General features: G+C 52.5%; 1 protein-coding gene across 2 annotated transcripts in view; it reads right to left on the bottom strand.

Annotated features, from left to right (window-relative positions):
• Positions 1–1,403: 1,403 nt before the first annotated feature.
• The window catches only part of ATP2A3 (ATPase sarcoplasmic/endoplasmic reticulum Ca2+ transporting 3), a 48,397-nt gene continuing 26,685 nt past the window's right edge, over positions 1,404–23,115 (bottom strand). The window contains exons 9-22 of one of the 2 annotated variants that reach the window (XM_057375500.1): positions 18,411–18,499; positions 15,618–15,720; positions 15,272–15,403; positions 14,256–14,381; positions 13,023–13,241; positions 12,246–12,581; positions 11,949–12,169; positions 11,058–11,260; positions 10,861–10,946; positions 10,109–10,242; positions 9,563–9,680; positions 8,760–8,877; positions 6,807–6,879; positions 1,404–2,686 (exon numbers count right to left, since the gene is read on the bottom strand). In XM_057375500.1, the coding sequence (XP_057231483.1) occupies positions 2,611–2,686; positions 6,807–6,879; positions 8,760–8,877; positions 9,563–9,680; positions 10,109–10,242; positions 10,861–10,946; positions 11,058–11,260; positions 11,949–12,169; positions 12,246–12,581; positions 13,023–13,241; positions 14,256–14,381; positions 15,272–15,403; positions 15,618–15,720; positions 18,411–18,499 (2,034 nt within the window). In that variant the 3' untranslated portion in view covers positions 1,404–2,610. The remainder of the gene's footprint in view (positions 2,687–6,806; positions 6,880–8,759; positions 8,878–9,562; positions 9,681–10,108; positions 10,243–10,860; positions 10,947–11,057; positions 11,261–11,948; positions 12,170–12,245; positions 12,582–13,022; positions 13,242–14,255; positions 14,382–15,271; positions 15,404–15,617; positions 15,721–18,410; positions 18,500–23,115) is intronic. The other variant, XM_057375499.1, reaches the window with a different exon arrangement.

The raw sequence follows: 23,115 nt of genomic DNA, 5'->3' as shown, positions 1-23,115 counted from the left end.
GGATGGGGGAAAGACAAGAGAYGTGGTTAACCATTAAGAGGAGAAAATGGGGATGTGTCAAAATGGTCCCTCTGAGCAAGGGGAATGCCTGCTGCAGGCAGTTCCAGTGAAAATTACCTGGGCTATTTCCTAGACAGATCTGACAACAGAAATAGAGTTCACAATAGAAATAAAATGCAATTTGCTGCTGCTGGAAAGAACAAGCTGGGGGACAACTCAGGTTTCCTGCCCACAATGGCTCAGGGTTTGGTAACTCACAATTGTGACCTGGCTGCATGAACAGWGTGACACTGGGCTTTTGCAAGAGAAACATCTCCACACCACCTGTATTTGGGTTAAATTAATAACCCTCCACCAAACACCAAGTCCAGGGAAAACAGTGTAATTCAGGTGGTGGATGGGCCAAGCAGGTTCTTGTAAGCACAAAGGACCAAGGCCACCATGYCCCAGGGAGATGCTATTGGAAACCCTGCTGGACCCTCCAAACAGGGCTGGGATGCTCTGAATCCAGTCCAGCCTCTCCCAAACCAGTTTTCAGCCTCAGAGAAACAGGAAAGCTGTTTCCTCTGATGTCTCCAAGCTTGTACTGGATTAAATTCCCACTGGTTGTTTCTCTGCACAGAGCGATGGAGATGGACTCAATCCTTGGACGTCTTTCCCAGCTGAAACAATTCTTTCATTCTCTGACTTGTACTGAAATAAGGTGAAATCCACCCTTTTGGGGAAGGGCAAATCACTTGTCTACAGCATTAGTCTTACTGAAGCCTTATTTTGAAAGTTTRTGTAGTACCTGGGTCATGTACTGGCCCTATGCAGCAGGGTTGGTCTCATCCATGGTAAAAATCTTTGAAGATGCATTGGTCATCCCATGGGATCAATRGATTAAATCATTTAGACAGAACACATTTGAAAAATAAAATTTCTTCAAGACAAAGTATAATAAGATTAAAAAAGATCAGCAACAATCTTCTAACCACAGAGTATCTATAAAGATCTTTTTAAAGAGCTCCATATTAAAATTCCTTGAATACATTATATATTAAATACAGTAACAATATTTCATGCAAGGTTTTCTGTACAATACTTAAGCTCAGTAGTATAACAATTCTGTACATTCCCATTGGTCAGGGGGCTCTGCTCATCTTCAATGCTGGTGATGGAGAAAAGAAAGGAGGGATGATATTTGGCACCTACTGTACAGAAGGAGAGAAGCTCTTGCTGAGGTGATACAGAAAAACACTGGAAGCTTTTAAGAGGCAAAAAGTRGAAGAAAATACCCAACAGCAAAGGAGCAAATGCTATCCCAGACCCTGGCTCTAGTGCTGTTGCCGGAATGTAAAAGAAAGGAAAGATACAGGYTCTGGCTAACTAAGTATCACCAGGATGGATCATAAGGGATCATGAGAACAGGAGGGAGGATTTGGAGAGCTGGAGAAGAAACCGCCTATTATCAGCTTCTCAGATGATGCAGCTCAATGGAGAAAGATCAATTTAATGGATCCCAAAATCTACTCCTGATCTACAAACTCTCACTGCAGCCTGTCTTAGTCCTGCTGCAGAAAAATCCCCAGAGGACAAAATAAAGCCTTACAAAAAGGGATGCCACAACAAACACCACYCATGGGGAAAGACCACATTATGTACAAGCTTACATTCATTCCCATCTTATCCCTTGGCAAGGATGCCCTGTGCAAGACAGCGATGTTTTCCAAAGCAGAGCATATGAAGTCATGGACGTGCTCCTAAACACTTGAGCTCTACTCCTGATAGGAAAATAGTTAAAAATTCACTGCAAAAAGCAAGGAGGGAGTGGGCATGAGGAATGCAAGGTGGGCATCCCCTTGCTTTGCTTTACATGGCTGGCCCTACACTGAGAAGGACTGCAGCTTATATAGTGCAGATGGGATCTAGCAAGATGCCAGATGGAGAACAGACAAGAATTCATCATGCTTTGGTGCTGGGTGAGCTGAGAAGGTGCTGGGCTTTCCATAACACAGGGATCAAACAGGACAGTGTGATAAACAGGGAGAACTTCCCCTTCTGCCACATGTACCCGACCTTGATGTATAAACACATGTCTGTGAGATCCACACCACTGCTGGACACACTGGTGCTWTTCCCAGCTGCTGCAGCCCCTGGAGCAGAGCACAGCAGCAGCAATGCACCCACCAACACCGTGGACAGCATCAAGGCTACAACAAAAGGCCTCCTCTGCTCTCTCCCTGCCCTCACTCACTGCCAAGCCCTTCCTACCCTGTGCAACCCATCCCACTAGGGGATGCAGCCTAAAATCCCAATTTCCCGTGTTAATCTCCCGTGAAGGACACCTTGCCCAAGCTCACCCAGTCAGGGTGAAAATTGGAAAGAAGGTCTCAAATTTGGCAGGAACAAATCCCAAGGAACCATATTACAGCAACTCAGATCCACACAGCTCCATCCCCAAACCCTATGCCAGCTGTCCAGTAATTGCACTCGTATGTACAGGAAAAAGAAAGCTACAGAACAAAACAAAATCAGTATTTTTTCTTTTCGACGATTCACCCGCATTTGTCTGGTAGTCGGACACATGCATGTCCTGCTGGCTTTAGTGATGGTCACGCATGCAAGACTTCAGTCCGAGTTACAAGTTAGGGATCCTCTAGTTCGGAGTGTCACCTTGGTGKCGTTCATTTCTTGTCCTCTTCTCCTGAAATGAAGCCAAAAAAGGGAAGGAAAAATATTGGTGAGGATTCAAAAGCAAAGCAGCTTTTGTTACCAAGAGTGGTTGTTCCTGGACTGATCCCAGAAGGAAGTTGGGATCCTGTCTGCACAGAGCTGGCCTGACTGCAGCCACAGCAGCTCAGGCTGCATGAGGAGCAGAAGGAGGAGGATGTCAGTCCCTGGGTGAGGAAGATCTCTGCAGGAATTGGGAAAAGGGATAAGATGGAGCCATGTGGGAAGGCAAGCAGGCAGGGTCCCTCCTCGCTGCTCCTGATGAGACATCACCCAGGGAAAAGCAGCAGTGCAGAGAGGAGGAAGCTCACTGCATCCTGCCCCAACCCCAGAGCCCCRGCCCTGCCACAGCCACAGACATGGACACAGCGCCATGGGCTGACACCTCTTACATAACACATGTACTTACACCCATGAACACCTCCAAAACAGTGAGCAAGAACCAACCTACTCATCCCAGACACCATCCCAGGGCTGCCCTCCTGCCTTCTGCCTCCCTCCAGACAGATGGGACTGGACATGGAAGGTAACAGGCAACACATGGCCTGTAGAAAAGCGATGGTATCCAGCTTGAACTCCATGTGAGCAGCCCCAAAATCCCWGCCAGAACTTGACCTACATCAACCAGATCCCCAGTTTCGAAGCAGTTGACAGGAGTGTCCCTGAGCCCTGAGGCAGCAGCTGCCATCCAGCCTGGGGCAGCTCAGTCTGCCCAGAACAGATTCTTTTGCCTTAAAAACAAACCATCCAGAGGCAGCACTTGCTAACGAGAGTTAGAAAATACCCTTATCGCGAATCTTTTGACTGTATTTCTCCATCTTTCATCACTGCACACATCAGCAAACACATCTCACTGGGRACTGCTGTTCCTGTGCTCTTGATAAATAGGGGTCCTGCCCAGGGTTACCCACGAGGCTCTGTGCCTGCTGCCAGCCCTGGTGCCGACAAGCTTTCAGGGGAATTAATAAATAACAGGCAAGAGAGAGGGAAAAAGCTTTTTTGCAACTTCTGCCAAAACTTTTTTCCAGTGCTGGCTGCAGAGCCCAGCCCTCTTGTCCTGGGATAGAATGGTTTGCTGTGATGGCAGCATCCCTCTGGATGACACTGCGGGCTTTGGTGCAAAGCAGGGATGCTGGAGACTGCACTGCATTAAATCTCATTGCAATAATCAAAATTCACCTTCTCCCCATTGCAGCAGCATGTCCTTCCTCTCCTCCAGCAGCTGAGCAGTCCCCACCGAGTGACACAGCAGTAGTTATTTGCCAGCCATGGCACTTCCCCTGAACACATCACACCGTGGCTGTGCAAACAGGGAGGAGGATGCCAGGGCATGTGGCAGGCAGGGACAGGAAGGGGATGTGGCTGCAGTGTTTAACCACAGTAAATGCTCTTCAAAATGTTGCTCTCAGGCCTCTAAGTAACACACCCTGGCATGGAGTTTCCATGGTCAGGTGTTTCCATGAGCCCTGCAACCAGTCAAGAGTCCAGCTCCCACATGGCTTCAGGTGGATGCAGGTTCCTGCACACCAGTGTCCATCTGTCCTTCCCTCACACTGGTGACAGGAACAGAGGGATGCAGGAACTGCTTGCAGAGATGGTGGGGGATTCACGCTCCCCCTGGATGCTGCCTCACACCAGGRGTGTCCCAGTCCTTCAGCATTTTCAAACCAGCAACTGAACAATGTGAGCTCAGCTCCTCCAAGACCTGCTCCGCTAGGACAGCTGAGGATTTGGGGGGGTTCTTCCTTACTGCTTTAGATTTTCCTCAAGAGGTTCCTGTAAAATGTGATGCTGGAGGGATGCAGGCTACCACTGCCAGACCGGATCACTTCCTTCACCAAGGGAAACACTGCAGCCCCTGCAGCTCTGAAAACTGCACATCTCCCCCATCACACCAAGCTCCAGCAGAGACCCCAGACCGCAGGAGAAAACCAAAAGGGAAATTCTCCCCTCTTTTCTTTGCAACACCAGGGTAGCAACCCTTCCCTCTGCTCTTCCATTTCTAAAGCACGACACATGGACACGTATGAAAAAACAGGAGAGGGGGAAATAAAAACTAAAAGTGAGGCAGCAGAGCAGTAAAATCACGTGTGGAGATCCCAGCACTGGAAGGTGCAGCACCGCTCTCCTGCAGAGCACCCCACAGCTCAAGGGAAGACTTGGCCCATGGGGACACATTCCTCTGCCAGCACCCAGCCAAGGTAGCTCCACRCACAGATTACCCTACAAGGGCAGGCCAGGGCTGCAGGCGCTCGCTGCCGGTTCTGCCGTGCCAGCGAGAGGGAYGGTGCCTCCTCCGCAGGGAACACGGGCAGCTGCAGCAGCCCCTGTGCTCCTGGGCAGTGCCAGGGGCTCCCTCRYACCCAGGTGCAGGTGCATGGGGGAAAACGACGGTGAGCAGCTCCTTTTTGCGATATGCTTGAGGGGTTTTGTGATGGGGCATGGAGATTTTGGTTCCTGCAGATTTTGGGCTGTCTCAGATGCAGAGCTCCATCTGCCCCTGGCAGGGAGTGTGATGTACTTGTCACTGCACTGCCACCTCTGCCATCCACTCGCCTCTGGGAGGATGCTGATGCCTAAAGCKGATGCCAGCTTTGCAGAGAAATGGCCAAAACTCCCTCGGTGGTGGAGATGCTCACCTGCACATCATCTGTGGCAGCAGGAGACTGCAGGGCACAGTGCTGCCTGTGGAAGAGGGGACAGGGACCCGGTGGGGACACAAACAGGGTGAGGTGGCCACCACCTTGCACCTCCTGCAAAATCACCCCAGAGGCTGCTTTTCCAACTGGACACAAGGACAAACAGCTGCATAAACACTAATCTGCCCCAAAACACATCAAGTCAATTCCTGTACATCCAAACTCCTGATTTTCAGTGGCCCTGCTGCTGTCAGGGAAGCTGTGTAGCTGTGTTGCAGAAAAMACTGTGATGGTGATTTGTCCCTGCTTTTACCACAGCCCAGGTGAAACAAGGTGATGCTCAGCACCCAGGCAGGACCTGCTGCTGAACGTGCTGAGAACCAGCAAGCAGCAGCTCCAGCATCTGCAAAGGGTTTGCTTTGAGATGGAGAACATGAAGAGGTCCAGGGACGGTGAAGGAGGGGAGCAGGGTGACCTCAGCAGTGGGATATGATGGTGCACAGACGTACATGAACACAGTGTCCTCTCTAGATCTGGTACTTCCTGAGAAACACTCAGAAAAGAGCCTTGGCACAGATGCCTGGAAACCTTCCTCACAGGATTCAAAACGAGCAAACACTTGAATGCACAGAGCATGGAAAATATTAAAGGTGCTGCAGCAAGAGATCCCTGAGGGTGGTCAGCCTGTGTGAGCCTGCCAGCGTGTGACAGATMCCTGAGAACATCTCCACGTTCCTGACCAGAACATCTGCAGCTCACACCAAGCCAACCTGACCCAGCCTGCACATTGACTCGCTCTCACACTCACATTGCCTCCCAAAATGGAGGCAGCCAGAAACTTCAGAGGGGCCAGGGAAGGATGAAAGCAGCCAGAAATGCAAAGCATTTGAGATGAAAGGCTGGACGTGAGCAGGGTGATGGGGAGAGGAATGTAAAGCACAGAGATCACAGTGAAGACTGAGGAGTCTCAGCCTTCTGCCACTTCAAGGACAAGGAAAATCCAGCATAATGGAAACACAACTTATCTAAATCTCACCAAAGGGGAAACTTTTCCATGCAAAACCTGAGTCAGCAGAACTCACAGCTATACATTTGCATTCCTCAGCTGAACACCCTTGGCCATCCCATGGAAGGTCCCACACTGGAGACCATCCCCACGTRCTGCCCTGCAGAGAACAAGTGGCAGCCTGGCCCCTGGCCAAAACTGCCATCAAACAGCTGCCTCACAGGCTTGTTAGACCTTATTTTGAAGGAAAACACAGAGGCCACTGTGGGAAACGAGATCCTGTCTCAGTACAGGGTCCCTGGGCTYTGTTATTGTATCTCTGATATATATCCAAGCCATGTTCACCCAGACACATTCCAAGCAGGYCCCCACATGAGCAGGACCCTGCAGGAAGCAGAGGAAGCATGGGGGACAYGGCATTGAGGGATGAGACACATAAGGAAGCCAACCCTTGCTCTGGAGTCTTGCAGGTATTCAACTGGTGCTCTCCACTCCACTTGGGTCCTACTGTCCTGAGAATGCCTGGTGAAAAAATCACAAAACCACATATAAAAGTGGCTTTTGGAAGCTTTTTTCCTTTGCTTTTCAAAGCCCAGAGGAATCAGGAAGATGAAGAGTTTCAATCACATCTTTCAAGTCTGGTGATTTAAGTGTGGCAATTTTGCCCCACAGCCATAATTGAAGAGCTACACGGAAAATCCTGGATCCCCGAGACAGAGCAATCCAAGAACTGGAACAGTGGGAGCATGGCATGGGAGGAGAAATCACTCCAGGCTGGTATGATGGCACTTGAGAGGATTGTGTGCCTATAAGAAACCTCGCTGTGCTCAGAGCTGTGCAGGCAGAGTGAAAGAAAAACCCTTCCTCCAGCAGTGCTGAGATTTTATGGAGAAATACAAAGTGTGGGAGAAAGACTCAGGCCCAGATCACAGATGGTGAAGACCGAGGGCACGCAGGGGGTGCAACAGCCAGGAATGAACCGGCTCCAGTACACCCCAGCCCGGTGATGCGCTGGGAAATTGCTCCTCATCATGGGATACAACCGACCTGAGTGTTTGGGGAGAGATGCAACACTTCAGTGAAAATAAGCTAGAAACAATTTCTATTTGGTCTGTAAAAACAGGAGCCCCTGCACCTCTGTTTCTCTGAGCAATTGCTGAGTTTCTGCATCAGCTCGACACAGAAAGGCTGATGTGAGCACCACCKGCACACTGGTGGGGAGGGAGAGCAGTTGGTGATCATTTCCAGCCTGCAATACTTTCCCATCCCATATTTTCAGCTCTTGCAAAGCTCTGCTCCATGAGAAACCAAACGCAGCTGTTACAATGTCCCAGATCCCTCCCTGACAGAGCTGGCCAGACCTGCCTGCAGCCGAGAAAGGCAAGAGCATCTTTGCACAGATCTTCTGGGTTGTTATTACAGGGTGAAAGGAAAATGGGGGGTTTGCTGTAACACTGATTGCCTGAGTGAAAAAATGGTTTGAGCAAAGTGATGGTGTGGAAGGGCATCCAGTCCTCAAACTCAGATTGTTCATCTGCCCCTTGAGCTTCCCTGAGCAAGGATAGTGCCTTTCCTGCCCTTCTTCTCCCTGCTACTGCTGTCAGGGTCAGCACACCCTAAAAAAGAATAAAACCTGTTTTCTGGAGAGGTACCACCCCCGTGGCAGGCACGACACTCCTTGGCAGCCCCAGGACCACAGCCACTGCCAGGAAAACCCATGGGCTTAACTCAGCACTGAGATACCCCCACCATATCTTTCACAAGAAATGAAAGAAAAGATGATATCATCTCCTTGGAGAGSTGCCCAAAGACATGCTGTGATTTRCAGCCCAGAGCCCAGGAGCACACGGGAACTGCTGCCCCAGGGTCACAGAAGCTGCCTCTCCTCCGGGTGTGCCAAGGACTGGATCCTGAGAGGTGCTGGCCAAGGGAARCCCCATTAAAACCAGTTTATAAGGTGTTCAGCTCTCCATTTATCTTAGCATAGAGGTAGCCAACACAAAATAAGGATGGATGGAGAGGGGTGGAAATCTGAGAGGAATAAAGAAAGGGTTCCTGTTAGAAATCAGTGTTTGATCTGTTTTGCTTTATAAGCAAAGGAATCCCATTCCTGGAGGTTCAAGGGGACTTGAATAAATAACCTGTGGCAGATTTATCTTGTGCTCCAGCTTCAAAGGGAGCATTTCAAGTAGATGTAAGAACCAGCTGCTCTGCCAGGCATGGTACTGGAAGGGAAGGGAGTAGGAGAAAAATCCTCTTTGCACAAACAAGGGTGGGTGAACATGGAGGTGCAGACATCACACGAGYGCAGGAGGTGAGTGAGGGATCCACAAAGCCACCAGGAACCCCAAGCAAAGYGCCAGGGAGCTGCCCCAAGCCAGGGTGGTGCAGACCATGCTCACCATCCAGGTGGTTGCGGGAAAGGTACTTGAGTCCTTCATCCAGCAGGATCACGGGCAGGGAGATCTTCATCACAACCACCCACTGCGACCAGCTCAGGGGGGTCACCTGGAAGATGAGCTGCAGGGTGGAAACGATTGGAGGTGTCACTAGGGGAGCAGGTGGGATATGGTTTTGTTTTAAGGGATATTTTATTGTTTTAAGGGATATTTTATTGTTTTAAGGGATATTTTGTTGTTTTGAGTGTCACTTTGTTGTATGGCAAAGGTTGAGAGGGGCTCATCCCAGGTGTAAGGAGGGAGGGACCATACAGCCCAAAGAGGAGGATTCCTTTGATGATCTAAGCTGGCTCTTGGCTGAGATGAGTGAAAAATGATGTCCTTCCCCTCTGCTGAAGATGGGGGAAGTGAGGCACAAGGTRGGAYTGTGTGTTYAKGTGCTCASAGGTRCTMAGCAGGGGACAAGGGACAATGTAACCCGTTGGGCACAGAGACACCTTCATCTGAAGCACCTTTGGGCATCAGCCGAGGCATCCTCAGCCTTGCAAAGGAAGGAGATAACTCAAAAAGGAGCTGAACAACTTTCTGGAGATATCTACACCCCTTTGCACTGCACACAGGGAGAGCTTCTGAATTCTGTCTCATGGGGCARAACAACTCCTAGCTCCCACGCTGGGTTGAGTCATGGGACCTGGTCCTGAGGGCACCTGCTGGGGACAGCCATCCCAGGGGTTTCCAGACCCAAAGATTGCTCCAGGAATGCCCTCACCCACAGGAGGAGCACAGAAGCAGCAGAGGGCACTCACAGGCATGGGCTTGACGTAGAGGATGAGGAAATGCAGAGCCATGGACACGATGATGGCCCCCAGCAGCCAGATGTTGAGCCAGGGGGGCATCCGCAGCAGCGACTGGTTCTCAGAGACACTGTGAAAGTGAAGGGACAGCATTAGCTCCAAAAACTTGCTCCTGCTCCCCACCCCTGCCCATGCTGGGAGTTCCATTCCCCTCCAAGGTTCCCAGCCACATGCTGCRTCCTTTCTTTTCCAGGCTGTTCATCTTCAGGCTTTGCTGAGAATTGGATCTGGATGCCCAACACAACCAGCCATGCATGGATCAGGCCAATCATTAATGACCGAATCACTAATAAATGCAGGTCCAGACCTTCCTTCACTGCTGTCAGCAGCAGCACACTGCCATGGAGGAGCTTCTTTATGGAAAACCCCGTGAGGATGCCCTGAATGGCTCTGCTGAGCCAAAGCAAAAGCCCTCTGCCAACCCACTGAGGCACAAACAGACCCTGCACAAAACCAGTCATGCACAGAGAGAACAGAGCAGGTCTGTGGCCACCACACCTGTTCAGAGCATTGCACATTTCGATTGTCACCAGCACGGACAGAGCCATCGTCGTTGGGTATCGTGACTCAAAGATCTCACAGTCAATTCCTTCGAAGATGGGATTGTCCTCAGTGCACCTCATGAAGTTCCTCTGTTGGCACAGGAAACCACTGGTAAATACATGGCAGAGCAGCAGGAAAGGCAGGAGAGAGCAGGAAGAGTGTGCTTGGGGGGCACATGAGGAACTGGGTTGCTGTTAGAAATCCCACAGTTCAATTAACTGCCTACAGTGACCCAGATTCTGCTGGGGATGGGCTTTAGGGGTGTGGCTGGACAGTGGCTTTGAGACTCTTGGGTGAAGTGAGGAAGAAATTTGAGCCCACACGTGTCTCCATCAGAAATCCACCTTGCACTGCTCACAGTCCATTGKGATGTGATAGCACCTGCTTTCCCCCCACTCTGCAGTTTTCACACAGCTACAGTAATGTAAGTGAGAACAGATCCCTTCCAACATGGGATGAGGCACAGGAGCTACCTCCAGCTTCTTGGAATCAAGAATCACTACCGTGCTGGAGGCTGGCAGAAGCAAGGCAGGAAACATGAGCCTGAGGGAGAGAATTTGCTTCTGTTTTAAATTACTGTCTTCTCCATCAGAAATCTGGGAATGGTACAACCGCCACAGAGGAAAGGTAGGTGAACGACCCCAACACCTGAACACATGCCCTCAYCCATCTGCTCCAGTCATCAGCCTGCTCCCCACCTGACTCACCAGCTGATGGAAGGAGACCTGAGGTCCCTCGGCGTCGTACAGGAACCACCAGGTCGCTGCGCCCACTGTAGCCAGGCCCACATACACTGCGGCCGAGAAAGAGAGAGACACCCTTATCCCAGCACCCAGAGAGGGGGCCCTGCCCCAGGACACCCCAGGCACTCCCAACTCTGCCCACCTGCACCAACAGCACTCACCTCCMACAGCCAGGTAGCGGAAGAAGAGCCAGCCACTGATGAGCGGCTCCTTGGGGTTGCGGGGCTGCTTGTCCATGATGTCCAGGTCGGGGGGGTTGAAGCCCAGAGCAGTGGCCGGCAACCCGTCCGTCACCAGGTTCACCCACAGCAACTGCACAGGGATGAGGGCCTCAGGCAAGCCCAGGATGGCTGTCAGGAAGATACTGAAGGGGAAAAATGAGAGATGCGAAATTAGACAAGCTCTGGACAGCCAGAGAAAATGTCTGTGTCATGCAGGGAGACCTGGATCCAAAACCCCAAACTGAATATTCACCCCAAGTCCTGCAGATGAACCTGCAGCCCCTGATCAGGAACCTGAAAACCAGCACTGAATTTTCCAGCTAAAATTTGTTCCTGTTGCTATTAAAATTTGCTTTGCAGTTCTAACCCAACCATTGATGTTCCCATGGCCACAAAGTTCCCACTCCCAGCACCAACACCCATGCTGAAATACAAAGGCAGAGGATGCCCAAGTGACCCCAAGGTTGTGCTCGTGTTGCTGAAGACTGGGAGGGATTGGCAGGGGCAGGGAGAGCTGTGATTGGTGACAACAGCCCATGCACAAACATCTGCACATGGCTCGGGTGCTGGAATGGGCTTAAATAGGCAACACTTTAACAGAATGGCTCCAGAGGGGTGGTGGGATTGTAAAACCACAAAAGAAAAATCTCCCTGCCCCTGGGAAATGAGGCATGGCATCACTGCTCTGTTTGGTGGCCACGGTTACCAGTTTGGGCACTACATGCAGCCAGGGGCAGGGGACATGGACAGGACAGTGGGTCACCTGTCCCAGGGAATGTGTCCCCCCACCGCTGCTCCCCCAGCACGGTGCCCAGTGTGGGGGGCTCTCACCAAACGACCTCCCCGACRTTGGAGGAGATGAGATAGCGGATGAACTGCTTCATGTTGTTGTAGATGGCTCTKCCCTCCTCGACGGCCGACACGATGGTGGAGAAGTTGTCGTCGGAGAGCACCATCTCAGCAGCCGACTTGGCCACAGCCGTGCCCGACCCCATGGCGATGCCGATCTCTGCCTTCTTCAGGGCTGGGGCATCGTTGACACCGTCACCCGTCTGCAAGAAGCGTGGTTAAGGGCGCAAGGGACGGGGCTGGGCAGGGAGGAGGGGACAGGGGATGGCAGGAGCTCACCATGGCCGTGATCTCGTTGAAGGACTGGAGGTACTCGACGATGCGGGACTTGTGCGCCGGCTCCACGCGGGCGAAGCAGCGAGCCTCGCGGCACGCCTGGCGCTGCGCCTCGGGGGACAGCTCGTCGAACTCCCGGCCCGTGTAGGCCTTGCCAGACACGTCCTCGCTCTCTGAGAAGATGCCGATGCGGCGGCAGATGGCCACTGCTGTGCCCTTGTTGTCGCCGGTGATCATGATGACGCGGATGCCGGCCTTGCGGCACATCTCGATGGAGGAGGTGACCTCCTTGCGGGGAGGGTCCAGCATCCCCACGCAGCCCACGAAGGTCAGGTTGTTCTGGGCAGGGGGGAACACACCCCAGACCCACATTAACCCCTGGGGATGCATTCCACTTCCCTCCCTGCTGTGAACCCCTGGGCACAGGGGTTTCCCCTACGAGGGGGAGGTTTCCTACCAGCTGCCCCATGGATGCAGCCACAATTCAGTGGGATACATAAATTCTCTTTGTTGCTCCTCACATCTTTTTACTTTGTTCCCCTCTTCCCCATCCCTCACAGTGGTCTCCAAGGCCCTCTCAGCAGTCATTCCATGGAAAAACATGCYCAGTGAGATGGGGCTTGTTATCCTTAGGACCAGCCCCTGGGGTTTACAGAGGAGCTGAGCCATTACATTGCCCACAGAGAAACCAAAGGGAAAATACTGCTGGGACAGTTGGGAGTCTATGGGGAAATTCTGGGAATAAGGAAGGAAGCTCCTGGCCAAACTTCGGTTCTGTACCTCGTAGCGGACAAAGGCGGCAGAGTCGTGCAGCTGCATGGTCTCCCTGCAAACAGGCGAGTCGTGGGTGGCCAGGGCCAGGCAGCGCAGGGTGTCGATGCCCATGCCCCAGTCCCGGATCCTGCCCAGGATCTTGTCTCGCACCGGGGCCGTCAGCGGGACCTTGGCAGTGCCCACACGGACGTGGGTGCAGCGCTCGATGACGCTTTCCGGGGCACCCTGCGGAGGAGCGCAGGGCTCAGGGGCTGCAGTGGAGCTGGAGGATGGGGCAGCCCTTGCCAGCACTGCAGGAAGTGCCAGAGGGAGGGAAGGCACCGAGTTTGGGCAAATGTCCCCCAAAACTGCAGCTGGCACAGCCGGCCCTGCCGCTCAGGACACTAGATGGCAGCCTCCGACCGAGCACACCCGGATCACAGCGCAGAGCACCAACCCCCAGGTCACCAAGAGCAGGAGCTGCTGGAGAGCCAGCTGACCCCTGCAAAACCTACATGTCTGCCCCACAGATCCTCACTCAGAGCTGGAGGGGATGGGGGGCTGTAAATCTGTGTGGMAAAAAAATGTGGGATACTCAGCAGATGCTTGTGATGCCTTTGCAAGCCAGGAAATCATGTCCTTTAGCATCCCAGCATCTCACCCCTGCCCTTCTGACCTCACAAAAGACCCTGACACTGCTCTTTAATATAAAACTTGCATTCCTTCTATTGAACCTCTTAAGAAGCTCACCCAGGGCCACAGATCCAGTGGCTTCAGAGGGTCCCAGACTGAGCTGGGGGACAGAGTTCACCTACCCAGATCATCTCCCAGTGGAAACAAYAATATACAAATCTTCTCAGAGTCAGCGGGGGGAAATTCCACCGCATCTCTTCTCTTGGGAAGAAAATGCCCTRTGAAACACTATTTCAGGACGTCATCCTTTGGGCATTWCTGGCATCCGGAGRGTCCAAGCCTTYAATAAAGGCAARTGCCMRAATTCTGCACAGGGGCAGCTCTCCWTTGCTGCAACACCAGCACACTCAGCACCTTTTCCTTCCTCTAAATCATCTCAACCCCTTTTTTTCCTAAGAAATATGGCAAAGACTCACCTCCTCCCTGACCCCACCAGCCTACCTGCTGGCTCCTGAATCCCTGGGCAGATARAATGGGAGAGGAACTGCAGAGCAGTATCACAGCCCCATGCAGCAGGGTGTGCAGAGGGAGCAGGACCCTGCAGGTGCTGAGSTTCTTGGCCCCTACCTTGACAAACATCTTGCTGCTGGCAGAGTTGTTTCCTGTCCCAGTGGTAGTGCAGTACACGGACATGGACTTGCGGTCCCGGGAGAACTCCAGGGTGCACTCCTTCTTCATCAGCTGCTTGATCACCTGTGGGGACAGAGCTGGGCTGAGCCTGGACACGCCAGGGACACACCAAGGACACACCAGAGACACGTCAGGGACACACCAGAGACACGTCAGGGACACGCCAGGGGCATTCCAGGGACATGCACTCTCCACCTTGGCTGATTACCCTGCTGAGCCCAAGTGAAGGGAGGACAAAGGCAGCCACAGGAGCCAGGAGGGATGGGACAGGGCTAAAAGCTTACAAGCTTTCTATATCAGAAAAGAGTCAGAAGATCTGTTACAACCTGCACAGATTTATCGGGGGAAAAATGCTGCAAGAGAGAGGCTTTGAGCAAGTAAAGACATTATAAGATCCAAAGCTGAGGAAATCCAGACTGGAAATTAAGTGTATTTTCACCATTTCAGGAGGACAGGGAGACACTGGAGAGCTGGAGTAGGGGAATAGCCAGCACAAGATATTTTCATATCAAAAATCGATGTTTCCAAGGAGCAAGTGTCACTGGGGCAAGCAAGGCTCTGGGAAATGGGGTTTGGTTCATGCTGAAGGATGGCTCTTGGTGCAAATGGGACACCTAAAGATAACTCCAAGCTTCCTCATCTGCTGCCAGAGCTCTGGCTGTTACTGAGGATCTCTCCTGGCTGAGCAAGGGCTGGGCTGAGTTGGAGCCTCAGGAATCACCTGCTCCAAAGCTCCACGTTTGCCCTCAAGGCCCTGGCATCAGCCGCCCAGGGCCACTGCACCATCTGTTCCAAAACCAGCTCACCCTGAGAGCCAGGAAAACACATCCTTGTGCCAGATCAGTCCCTTAGATCATTACAAGTGTTTATTGCCCACACAGCAGACACCCTAAATGCSTCCTCTCCCTCCTGCCCCCCAGGGCTGGCGCTCACAGAGGTCTCTCYCCACTCACCGAATTGCAGGCATTGGCTCTCTCCACCTTGGAGAGTTTGCTGAGGTCCGTGTTGAAGACGTTCATCTTCTCCACCAGGCAYGTCAGGGCTGTTTCAGTGGCTTCCCCTACCTTCTCATAGACTTTTTTGGACTGGAGGGCAGAAAAAAAACCCCAAACTTAAGCTTCAGAGCACATCCTCAGTGTGCTGCTGCCACCAAGGATGCTGTGACCCAGAGCACCAGAGCATTGCCTTGGATGAGCTGAAGCCAGGGAAGGGGATCCCAAGGGACAGACTCCACTGGCTTTGCCCTGAAGCACAGCAAGAGCATCCCCCCACCCCAGCCCGGCCGTGGTGGCCCCGCACCTCGTTGTAGTCCAGTGAGGAGTCATTGCAGAGGGCGCAGATGGTGGCCAGCTCCACCAGCCCGTCGTACTGCCCGCACTGCACCGGCTGCTCGTCCTTCAGGCTGCGGGCAGAAAACAACCCCAACAGCCTTACACCAGCCCACAGCTTCAAACACGCTGAGCTTATCTACAGACCCCTGCCAGCCTATGATCACTCTTGTAAAAGTGGGAGAAGGAGCCCAGTTAAAGCCCCAGCTGGCTGGCAAGAAATCCTCGGGTTCACATTTTGTACTTTACGAAATGAGGCACGACTAAATTGCAAGTAAAAAAATCACACACAGAATCACACACAGAATGAACCAGGCTGGAAGAGACTTTCAAGATCATCAAGTCCAGCCTATAGCCCAACACCTCCACATCAACTAAACCACGGCACTGAGTGCCACATTCAGTCTTTTTTTTTAAACACATCCAGGGGTGTTGACTCCACCACCTCCCACAGAAGGCAAAWAAATTCTAGAAGTGGCCCAGAATAAAGGGGGTTGCAGAGGAGTTAAAAGGAGCAAGCAGGGGCTGCCAACAGGCTGATGAGGAAGGTGATGGACTGGAAGAGGGGCAAAGAAACTCAGGTTAACATTCATTCCTTTTGAATGGGTTGGGTTTTTCTTTTGCTGGGGATCCAGAGGAGCTGTGGAACGAACAGCAAGTCCCTTCTCCCTGTGATGCCGTTTCACACTCCACAGGGAACCCAAGGGAGCGTTTAAGAGCAGCAGACAACTTTAAGAGCWGCACAGCTGTGACTGCTTCCAAGCAAGTGGTGAACTGTAGGCTTTGCTTCCTAAATAGCAGCTCTTTGCTACGGAAAGGAGCACAAAGGTCCTGGAAAGGAGCAGCCCCAAACACTCCAGACATGCCAGATGCTTCTCCTCGCCTGGTGGTAGGAATGGCAGCAGTGGTTTTGAAGGAAAATAAAAATTACAGTGGTTCCAGCAGAGGTAACTGCAGGTTAGAGCTGTATAAACCCAGCCGGTCATCTGCTTGCTGGAAAAATAATTTGTCAGGCATTTACTAGGATCAGCTTATTCCACTGTTGGTTCCCAATGGAAAGAACATTTTGGAGCCCTTGTTACAGCTCGGGAGCGGAAAACAGTGAGCAGCCAAGAAAATCTGAAAAATCTGTTTGCTGAGGGAGATGAAGCCGCAGCAAGCYGTGAGTGGGAAGGGAGATCCACTGCTCCTGCCTGGAGACACTGCCCAGCCCTGGGCTCACAGCAAGGGACAGCGGCTGGAGGAGGGAGCTGTGCACACTCTGGATGGATTTGGGTATTTGAGAAGGTGGAARTACCAGGTGTGCTTTTTGCAGCACGTGATCCCCTGGGTGTTGCTGGTAAGGGATGGGGGGACACAGCTCCATTGTCCCTGCACAGAGCCAGGTGAGACCCATGAGCTGGGAGAGCATCAGAGAGGGCTGMAGGCTGGGTGCTGTGTGAGCAAACMCAAGGTCCAGCATGAATCGCTCCCCTGTCCAGGCCAGGCTGAAGCATTTCGGTCCCACCAGCACTGGGGGATGKGGGATCTCTCCATGACACCTCAGGGAGCCCCCACATCCCTCTCAATACACAACACAGGCACAGTGTTGAAACAAAACTCAAGAGTAAAACACCAATTGTTGTGGACCAACAGCAGCCCTGAATGCTGTCCCCAGAGGAATGCTATCCCYAGCTTCAGAGGCTGGCAGGCACAAATTCACCCCCTCAGTCCTCCTTAATTTTAATTGAAATGCACTGATTGACACCAGCTTATGACCTGGCTCAGTTTTTAATGGAGATTCCCAGCCAAGGATCAAATTGGCTCTATAAATATTCATGAAATTAAGTCTGAGGCTGGGATGAATTACAGCTGCTCCACAGTTGAGCAGAAGGGACCGTGGTGACGAATGTGTCTGGGATCAGGGAGAAAAGCCAAAGGGAGCAGAGAGTGCTCCCACCACCAGCTGAGCTTCTCATCTGCCTGCTTCCCTGCTTTCCCCACTCCGGAGACAATCATCACTTTCTGAAGGAAGGGCAGTAAATAAATGCAATAGCAGAAACCCCCATGTCTGGGGTAATGCTGCAGGGAAAAGCCCCCAGAGKTTCCACTCCCTGCCCTCAGCAGCAGCTCTGCARAGRCCACATCTGCCCTGAGACACSCCCTGCCACCAACAGGATCGTGCCCTGGGCATGGGAGCCATCCCTGCCATGGGACAGGGCTCAGGGAGCACTTTCCTGCTGGGGTTTCACCATCTGCAAGTCCCTTTAACCATTGCCAGTGCATCCCACCCAAGGCAGGGGTAACAGCTCTGCTCAATACCCAAAYTGTGCAGGCTCCAGAAATCTGGGGACTCATCAGGTATTGCAAGAAGCCTCATTCATCACTATTCCCATACTTTCCATCTTCTCTGGCTCGCAGGTGGGCTTGTTTTCTCGGGATTGCTAATGGAGGGAGAACCAAGGGAGAGCCCCTGTGCTGAGCAGTGGGAAGGCAGAGCTGGGGYAAGAGTCCCCCAAACTGAGTGGGGCAGGAGTTGGATGTGAGGGACAGTGAAACAACTGCCCTGGCCYCCATGGACAGCACAGGACAGTCGGYCACCTGTCACCTGTGAGCCCAGCAAGGCCAAAAGACAGTGCCCAGCAGGTATCCCCATGGACAGAGCTGCAAACCCCCATGCAAAACCCTCCTTTCTCCCCAGCTCATGGGGACCCCCAACCATGAGCCCAMCCCTCCCACTCCCCCCAGCTGTGCTGCCAGCCCAGGGCCACCCCGTGTCACTCACATCTGTCCCTCGGGGGCGTAGGTGGAGCCGGTGATGCTGAACTCGTGCAGGCTGCACTGGGTGCCCTCCACCTTCTCCATGATGAACATCTACCGGGGGAGAGGTGGAAACAGAGCATTAGGCASCAAATTTCGGTACAACCCTCGTGCCCAGCCTGGAAACCCCACACTGTCCAAGTGCTGGTCCTGCTGGTCCCAGGCTCAGCCCCTCCCTGCTCAGCCACCACTCCTGGYCGTCCCCAAATCCTTCCAGCTCTGCCTTTTTCATGTTCACCTCCGCCAGCTCTTTATTTCCAACAGAGAGGAGAGAAACAGAGCCTGTTCCTGAGAAGGTGCCTGTTTTCCTTGGAGCAGAAAAGGAGCTGGGTCAAGGTTTCCCCTCCTGCCCTGACTACCCTCTGAAGCCTCTGCAGGACGGGATCTGAGCAGCTGCCCCTGCCCAGCCAGCTCTCAGCCACCAGCCTTGTGCCTTGCTGGGACCACAGCTCAGCTCAGCAATAAAGCCCCAGTGAAACATTCAAATCCCCCACAGTCTATTCTTAGTGATTTTTGCCTTTCAAACTCCTTCCAGTTTCTCTCTGGCTGCCAAAATGAGACAAATCCCTCAAATCCTAAAATGAAATAAAACCTCCCCTGTTCYCAAGCTCAGCTCCTCCTTGTCCCCTCCCAGCACAGCCCAACTTTGAGGGCAGCCTCCCCCAGGAGCCAGAGCAGGGCCTGACCCCAGCCAAGGAGGCAGCCCAGAGATGCTCATTTCTGCTTACTCGTTATTTATCACCCACACTGAAGCAAAAAAGAAACATAACTAATTAATCAGTTAATTAATTAATTAAAAATTGTTTGGTGAATGCATTTCCCTGACTGCAGGGAGCAGCCAGGAAGAGGTTTGGCTGCAGGGAAGTGCTGCTCTCCTCAGCTCCATTAACTTGCTCAATGCCTCCAGAAAGCAGGTGCCTCTCCAATTGTCCCTCTCCAACCTGTCTCAAAATAATTCTTTTTTCCCTGTTTATTTTCCTCTGGTTATTTGAGATGTTCCCCAGGAGAGGGACGAAACAGATGCTGGAGAAATCAGGAGGCATCGCTCAGCACCAGAGATGCGACAGCTCCAGGTACCACCCACTTCTCTCCCTTCCACTGGTAACAAACAGAGGCTGATTTGCTGTTATTATTAATTATTGTTAACAATCCATGGACACCTCATGCAGCCGTGCTGGCAGGTGGGTGGGAGCCTCCCCCACACTGAAGGGGAGAGCTTAGGGCCAAGGCAGGCAGTAAAGGGTGTATTCAGGGGAGCAGACCCAGGGCATGCTCAGCACCAGGACACCTCACTGGCTTGTCTCACCTCCCTATTTTACAGGTTTAGGCAAACCAGAGGAGCAGGTTCAAAGCAAACCTTTCTTGATGTAGTTCTGTGCCCAAAACAACCCCCCCATTGGCTTCCCAGCCATTTGCAGATATTCCATTTACTGGGCTATTGCCCTCAGCTCCTTTCCCAGGGCCCATCCTGGGMAAGGGCAGCCCCTCAGAGGCTCCTCAGCATCCCTGAAAGGCTTGGAAGAAAATGAGCCAAAGGGCTGCASAAGAGTTGTCCCAGGTCCTCTGGAKGCACTGGGYTCCTCTGGCAGTGGGTGTAAACTCAAGAGRAAGAGCCAAAACACAGAGCTTTTGATGACTTAATCCCCCCAGAGATGACAGACTCAGACCCCGAGGTGACCCACCCAGTCTGAGACAACATCAAAAGGGACCTTTGAAGGCTGAGCACCCTTCATCTCCTTTTGAGACATCCAAGGGCATTGGAGAGCCAAAATCTCCTGGCCTCTTCAGAAAATGGACTCCTGAAACACCAACCAGACTCATTTATTGAAAAAGCTGAAAGAACCCACCCCAGCCACTGATGGTTTTGCCTGATATGGGTCTGTTTGTTTTCAAATGCTCATGGCTACAAAACAATTATTACTTTCACAATAGCRTCCTTCTTATTAAAGAAGGGAAAAGGGAAATAAAAAAAAAAACCAAAAAACATTCCAAGCCCTTAATTTTTCCATGCCTTTATAAAAAAAGGTGCTACATAACCCACAGCAACCAGAGGTTATATCAAATTTCCTGCTGCTCCCAGCTTGCGTGGGGGCAGCCAGGGCACTGCAGAGGTGTTTGCAGGGTTTTGGTGTGATCAGAGAATCAGGGAATGGTTTGGGTCAGAAGGGAATTAAAGCTCATCCCATCCCACCCCTTGCCATGGGACACCTTACACCACCCCAAGTTGCTCCAAGCCCTGTCCAGCCTGGCCTTGGACACTTCCAGGGATCCAGGGGCAGCCACAGCTTCTTTGGGCACCCTGTACCAGGGCCTCCCACCCTCACAGGGAACAATTCCTTCCTCATATCTGATCTAAATCTCCCCTCCTTCAGCTTAAAGCCATTGCCCCTTGTCCTGTTGCTCCAGGCCCTTGTACAAAGYCCTTCTCCWGCWYTCTTGAAACCCCTTTAGGCACTGGCAGGATCTCCARGGTCTCCCCAGAGCCTTCTCTTCTCCAGGCTGAACACCCCAGCTCTCTCAGCCTGTTCGATGTCTCAGCAGATTTCCAGGCTGAGAAGTGGGCAGGTTTGTGGGCAGTGGAAACAGTCCAGAGGAAATAGCTGTGTCTTAAGAAGTTAAGAGTGGAACTAAAGTTTCCATCACAAAAATAACATAAATAATATTGGGAGCAGTAGCAGGAGGGGGAAAGCTGTGCTCAGATGGGGGKGCTGATGACAAGTCAGGGTCACCGAGGGGCTGCCCCACCTCCTGCACTGCACAGTGACATGAAGCTCCAGCAGCACCCAGGGCCTCCCCTTGCCCTGAACCCTTCAAAGCCACGCCAGTGATTTGGGGGTTTAATGCAGCAGAAGGAAAATGTCACTACATGCTGATGAAGGCTGCACCCTTCTCCCAAAGCATCGCTCGTGCCCCTCTGCCCCACAGATCCAGCCTGACCCTGGTCTGTGCCACACTGCTGGGTGCTGCTGGTGTGTGCTTGCAGAAGGCAAAGGGCACTGCTGGGTGCACCATCCCTGGAGCAGCTGTGGGCTCGTGGGGAGCACAGGTGGGAAGGATTCATCCCCACCACTCTGTATTTTCTGCAGTGTCTTTATAAGAGCTGCTCCTGAGAGGCAGACAGGGCAGGATTGCTGTCTGGAACTGCAAGAGCTGCAATCACCAGTCTCTACTCCATCCCTCAGCCCACAAAGCAGCATCATTTCCCTCCTGTGCTGGAAGCAGTCCCACTGCACCACTGGACAGCCCCCAGGGGCCCCCAGCAGGTCTCCCAGTAATCAAGGACAGGTTTGGTCAGGTTTGGTCACCCTGGAGAGTGCAAAGTGCCTGCACAGCTTCTGAGCTGCTGCACCAGGGATGGGAGACTGCACACCCAGGCTCTGCTAAAAACTTTGTGGAAAATAAACCCTTTCCTGTTGCTGCCTCCCAAAACAGCAGCAGCCATCTCAGAGGCAGCCAAGTATCAATAATCACCTCCTTCTCCCAGACTCGGGGTTCCAGCATCTTTCCCCCACCCTGAGTCCACATCTCCACTCCAGGTCCTGACTTCCAAACACCACCTTCCTGGAACATTAAGGTATGATGCATAAAAGGGAGCTCCAAGTTTTAGGAGAGTGATTTAAACGTGTGAGAGGAGAGAGTGCTGTGATGCTTCTCTGTCCCTTCTTCTGCTGCCAGGCTCTCACTGCTCACAGCTCCATGGTCATCAGATGGTTGGGAGAAGGCTGTTCCTGGTTCCTCCACACCCTGGGTTGGGAGGGATGGTGGTCTCAGAGACCCCCAGTTGACCACACAGTGACACAAACCACGGGTTCACTCTGATTTACTACACGGGTTTGTGGCTTTGCTACTGTAACCTTGGTGGACTCAAGGTCAGAGCAAAAGGCCCAAAGTCTTGGCCATCCCAGATGGACCAGGTCCCTGGCACGAAGTATCTCATTTTGGGGAGCTTTGGGGGCACAGCTCCACCCCTGCTGACCAACTGGGGTCCATGTGTGTTCTGCTGAGCTGGCTCAGAGAGCGCTCTGACCACAAGACCCCGCACTGAGCGGGACCCAGAGACACGGCCCAGCCCTTAAAACCCAGCTGAGGGTTTGAAACCAGACCTGAAGCCTTTCCAGAGTCACCTCACAGCTCGACAGACCCGATGGCAGCAGTGACACAGTGAGCAGGCCCTGCAGCCCAGCAGCTCTGCTCACCCAATTAACGCCTGAATTAATGAAATCACACTCAATTCATACATTTTCCCAGGTTATGCATAGGCYTTCCTGGCTGCTCAGCCCCGTGCCTGAGCTGGCTGTTTGGCACAGGAGCCTGTCCTGGACACGCCAGCGGCTGCCCAGCACAAATATTTACCCACCCGCCCGGCAGCCCCGTCCTGCCCATGTCAGCACGGGAATCCCTGTCCATTAAACATTAACAGCCCTGGCTGGGCGTCCTGGGGCCAGCCCTGCTCCCAGGATGGTGGCCTGGAGCCAGAATCCAGCCAAGGGAATAAACAGATATTGGAACAGATCATGGTTGTGGGGAGATGGGCTGGAGGATACTTTGAATTTTGAATTAATTTTTTTTCTTTTTTTTTTCAAATTTGCTGAGTTTATTCTGCAAATGAAGATTGATGCCAAAGCCCCTGAGTGGCACTGACCCATTCTGTCCATCTCCCCACCCCAATG

Source organism: Malurus melanocephalus, unplaced genomic scaffold (genome assembly GCF_030028575.1).
Source record: "Malurus melanocephalus ecotype Western Australia unplaced genomic scaffold, MMel_1.1 scaffold_251, whole genome shotgun sequence".
NCBI classification, from domain to species: domain Eukaryota; kingdom Metazoa; phylum Chordata; class Aves; order Passeriformes; family Maluridae; genus Malurus; species Malurus melanocephalus.
Note: the sequence above shows the minus strand (reverse complement) of the source record. Positions and strands in the feature narration are given on the sequence as shown.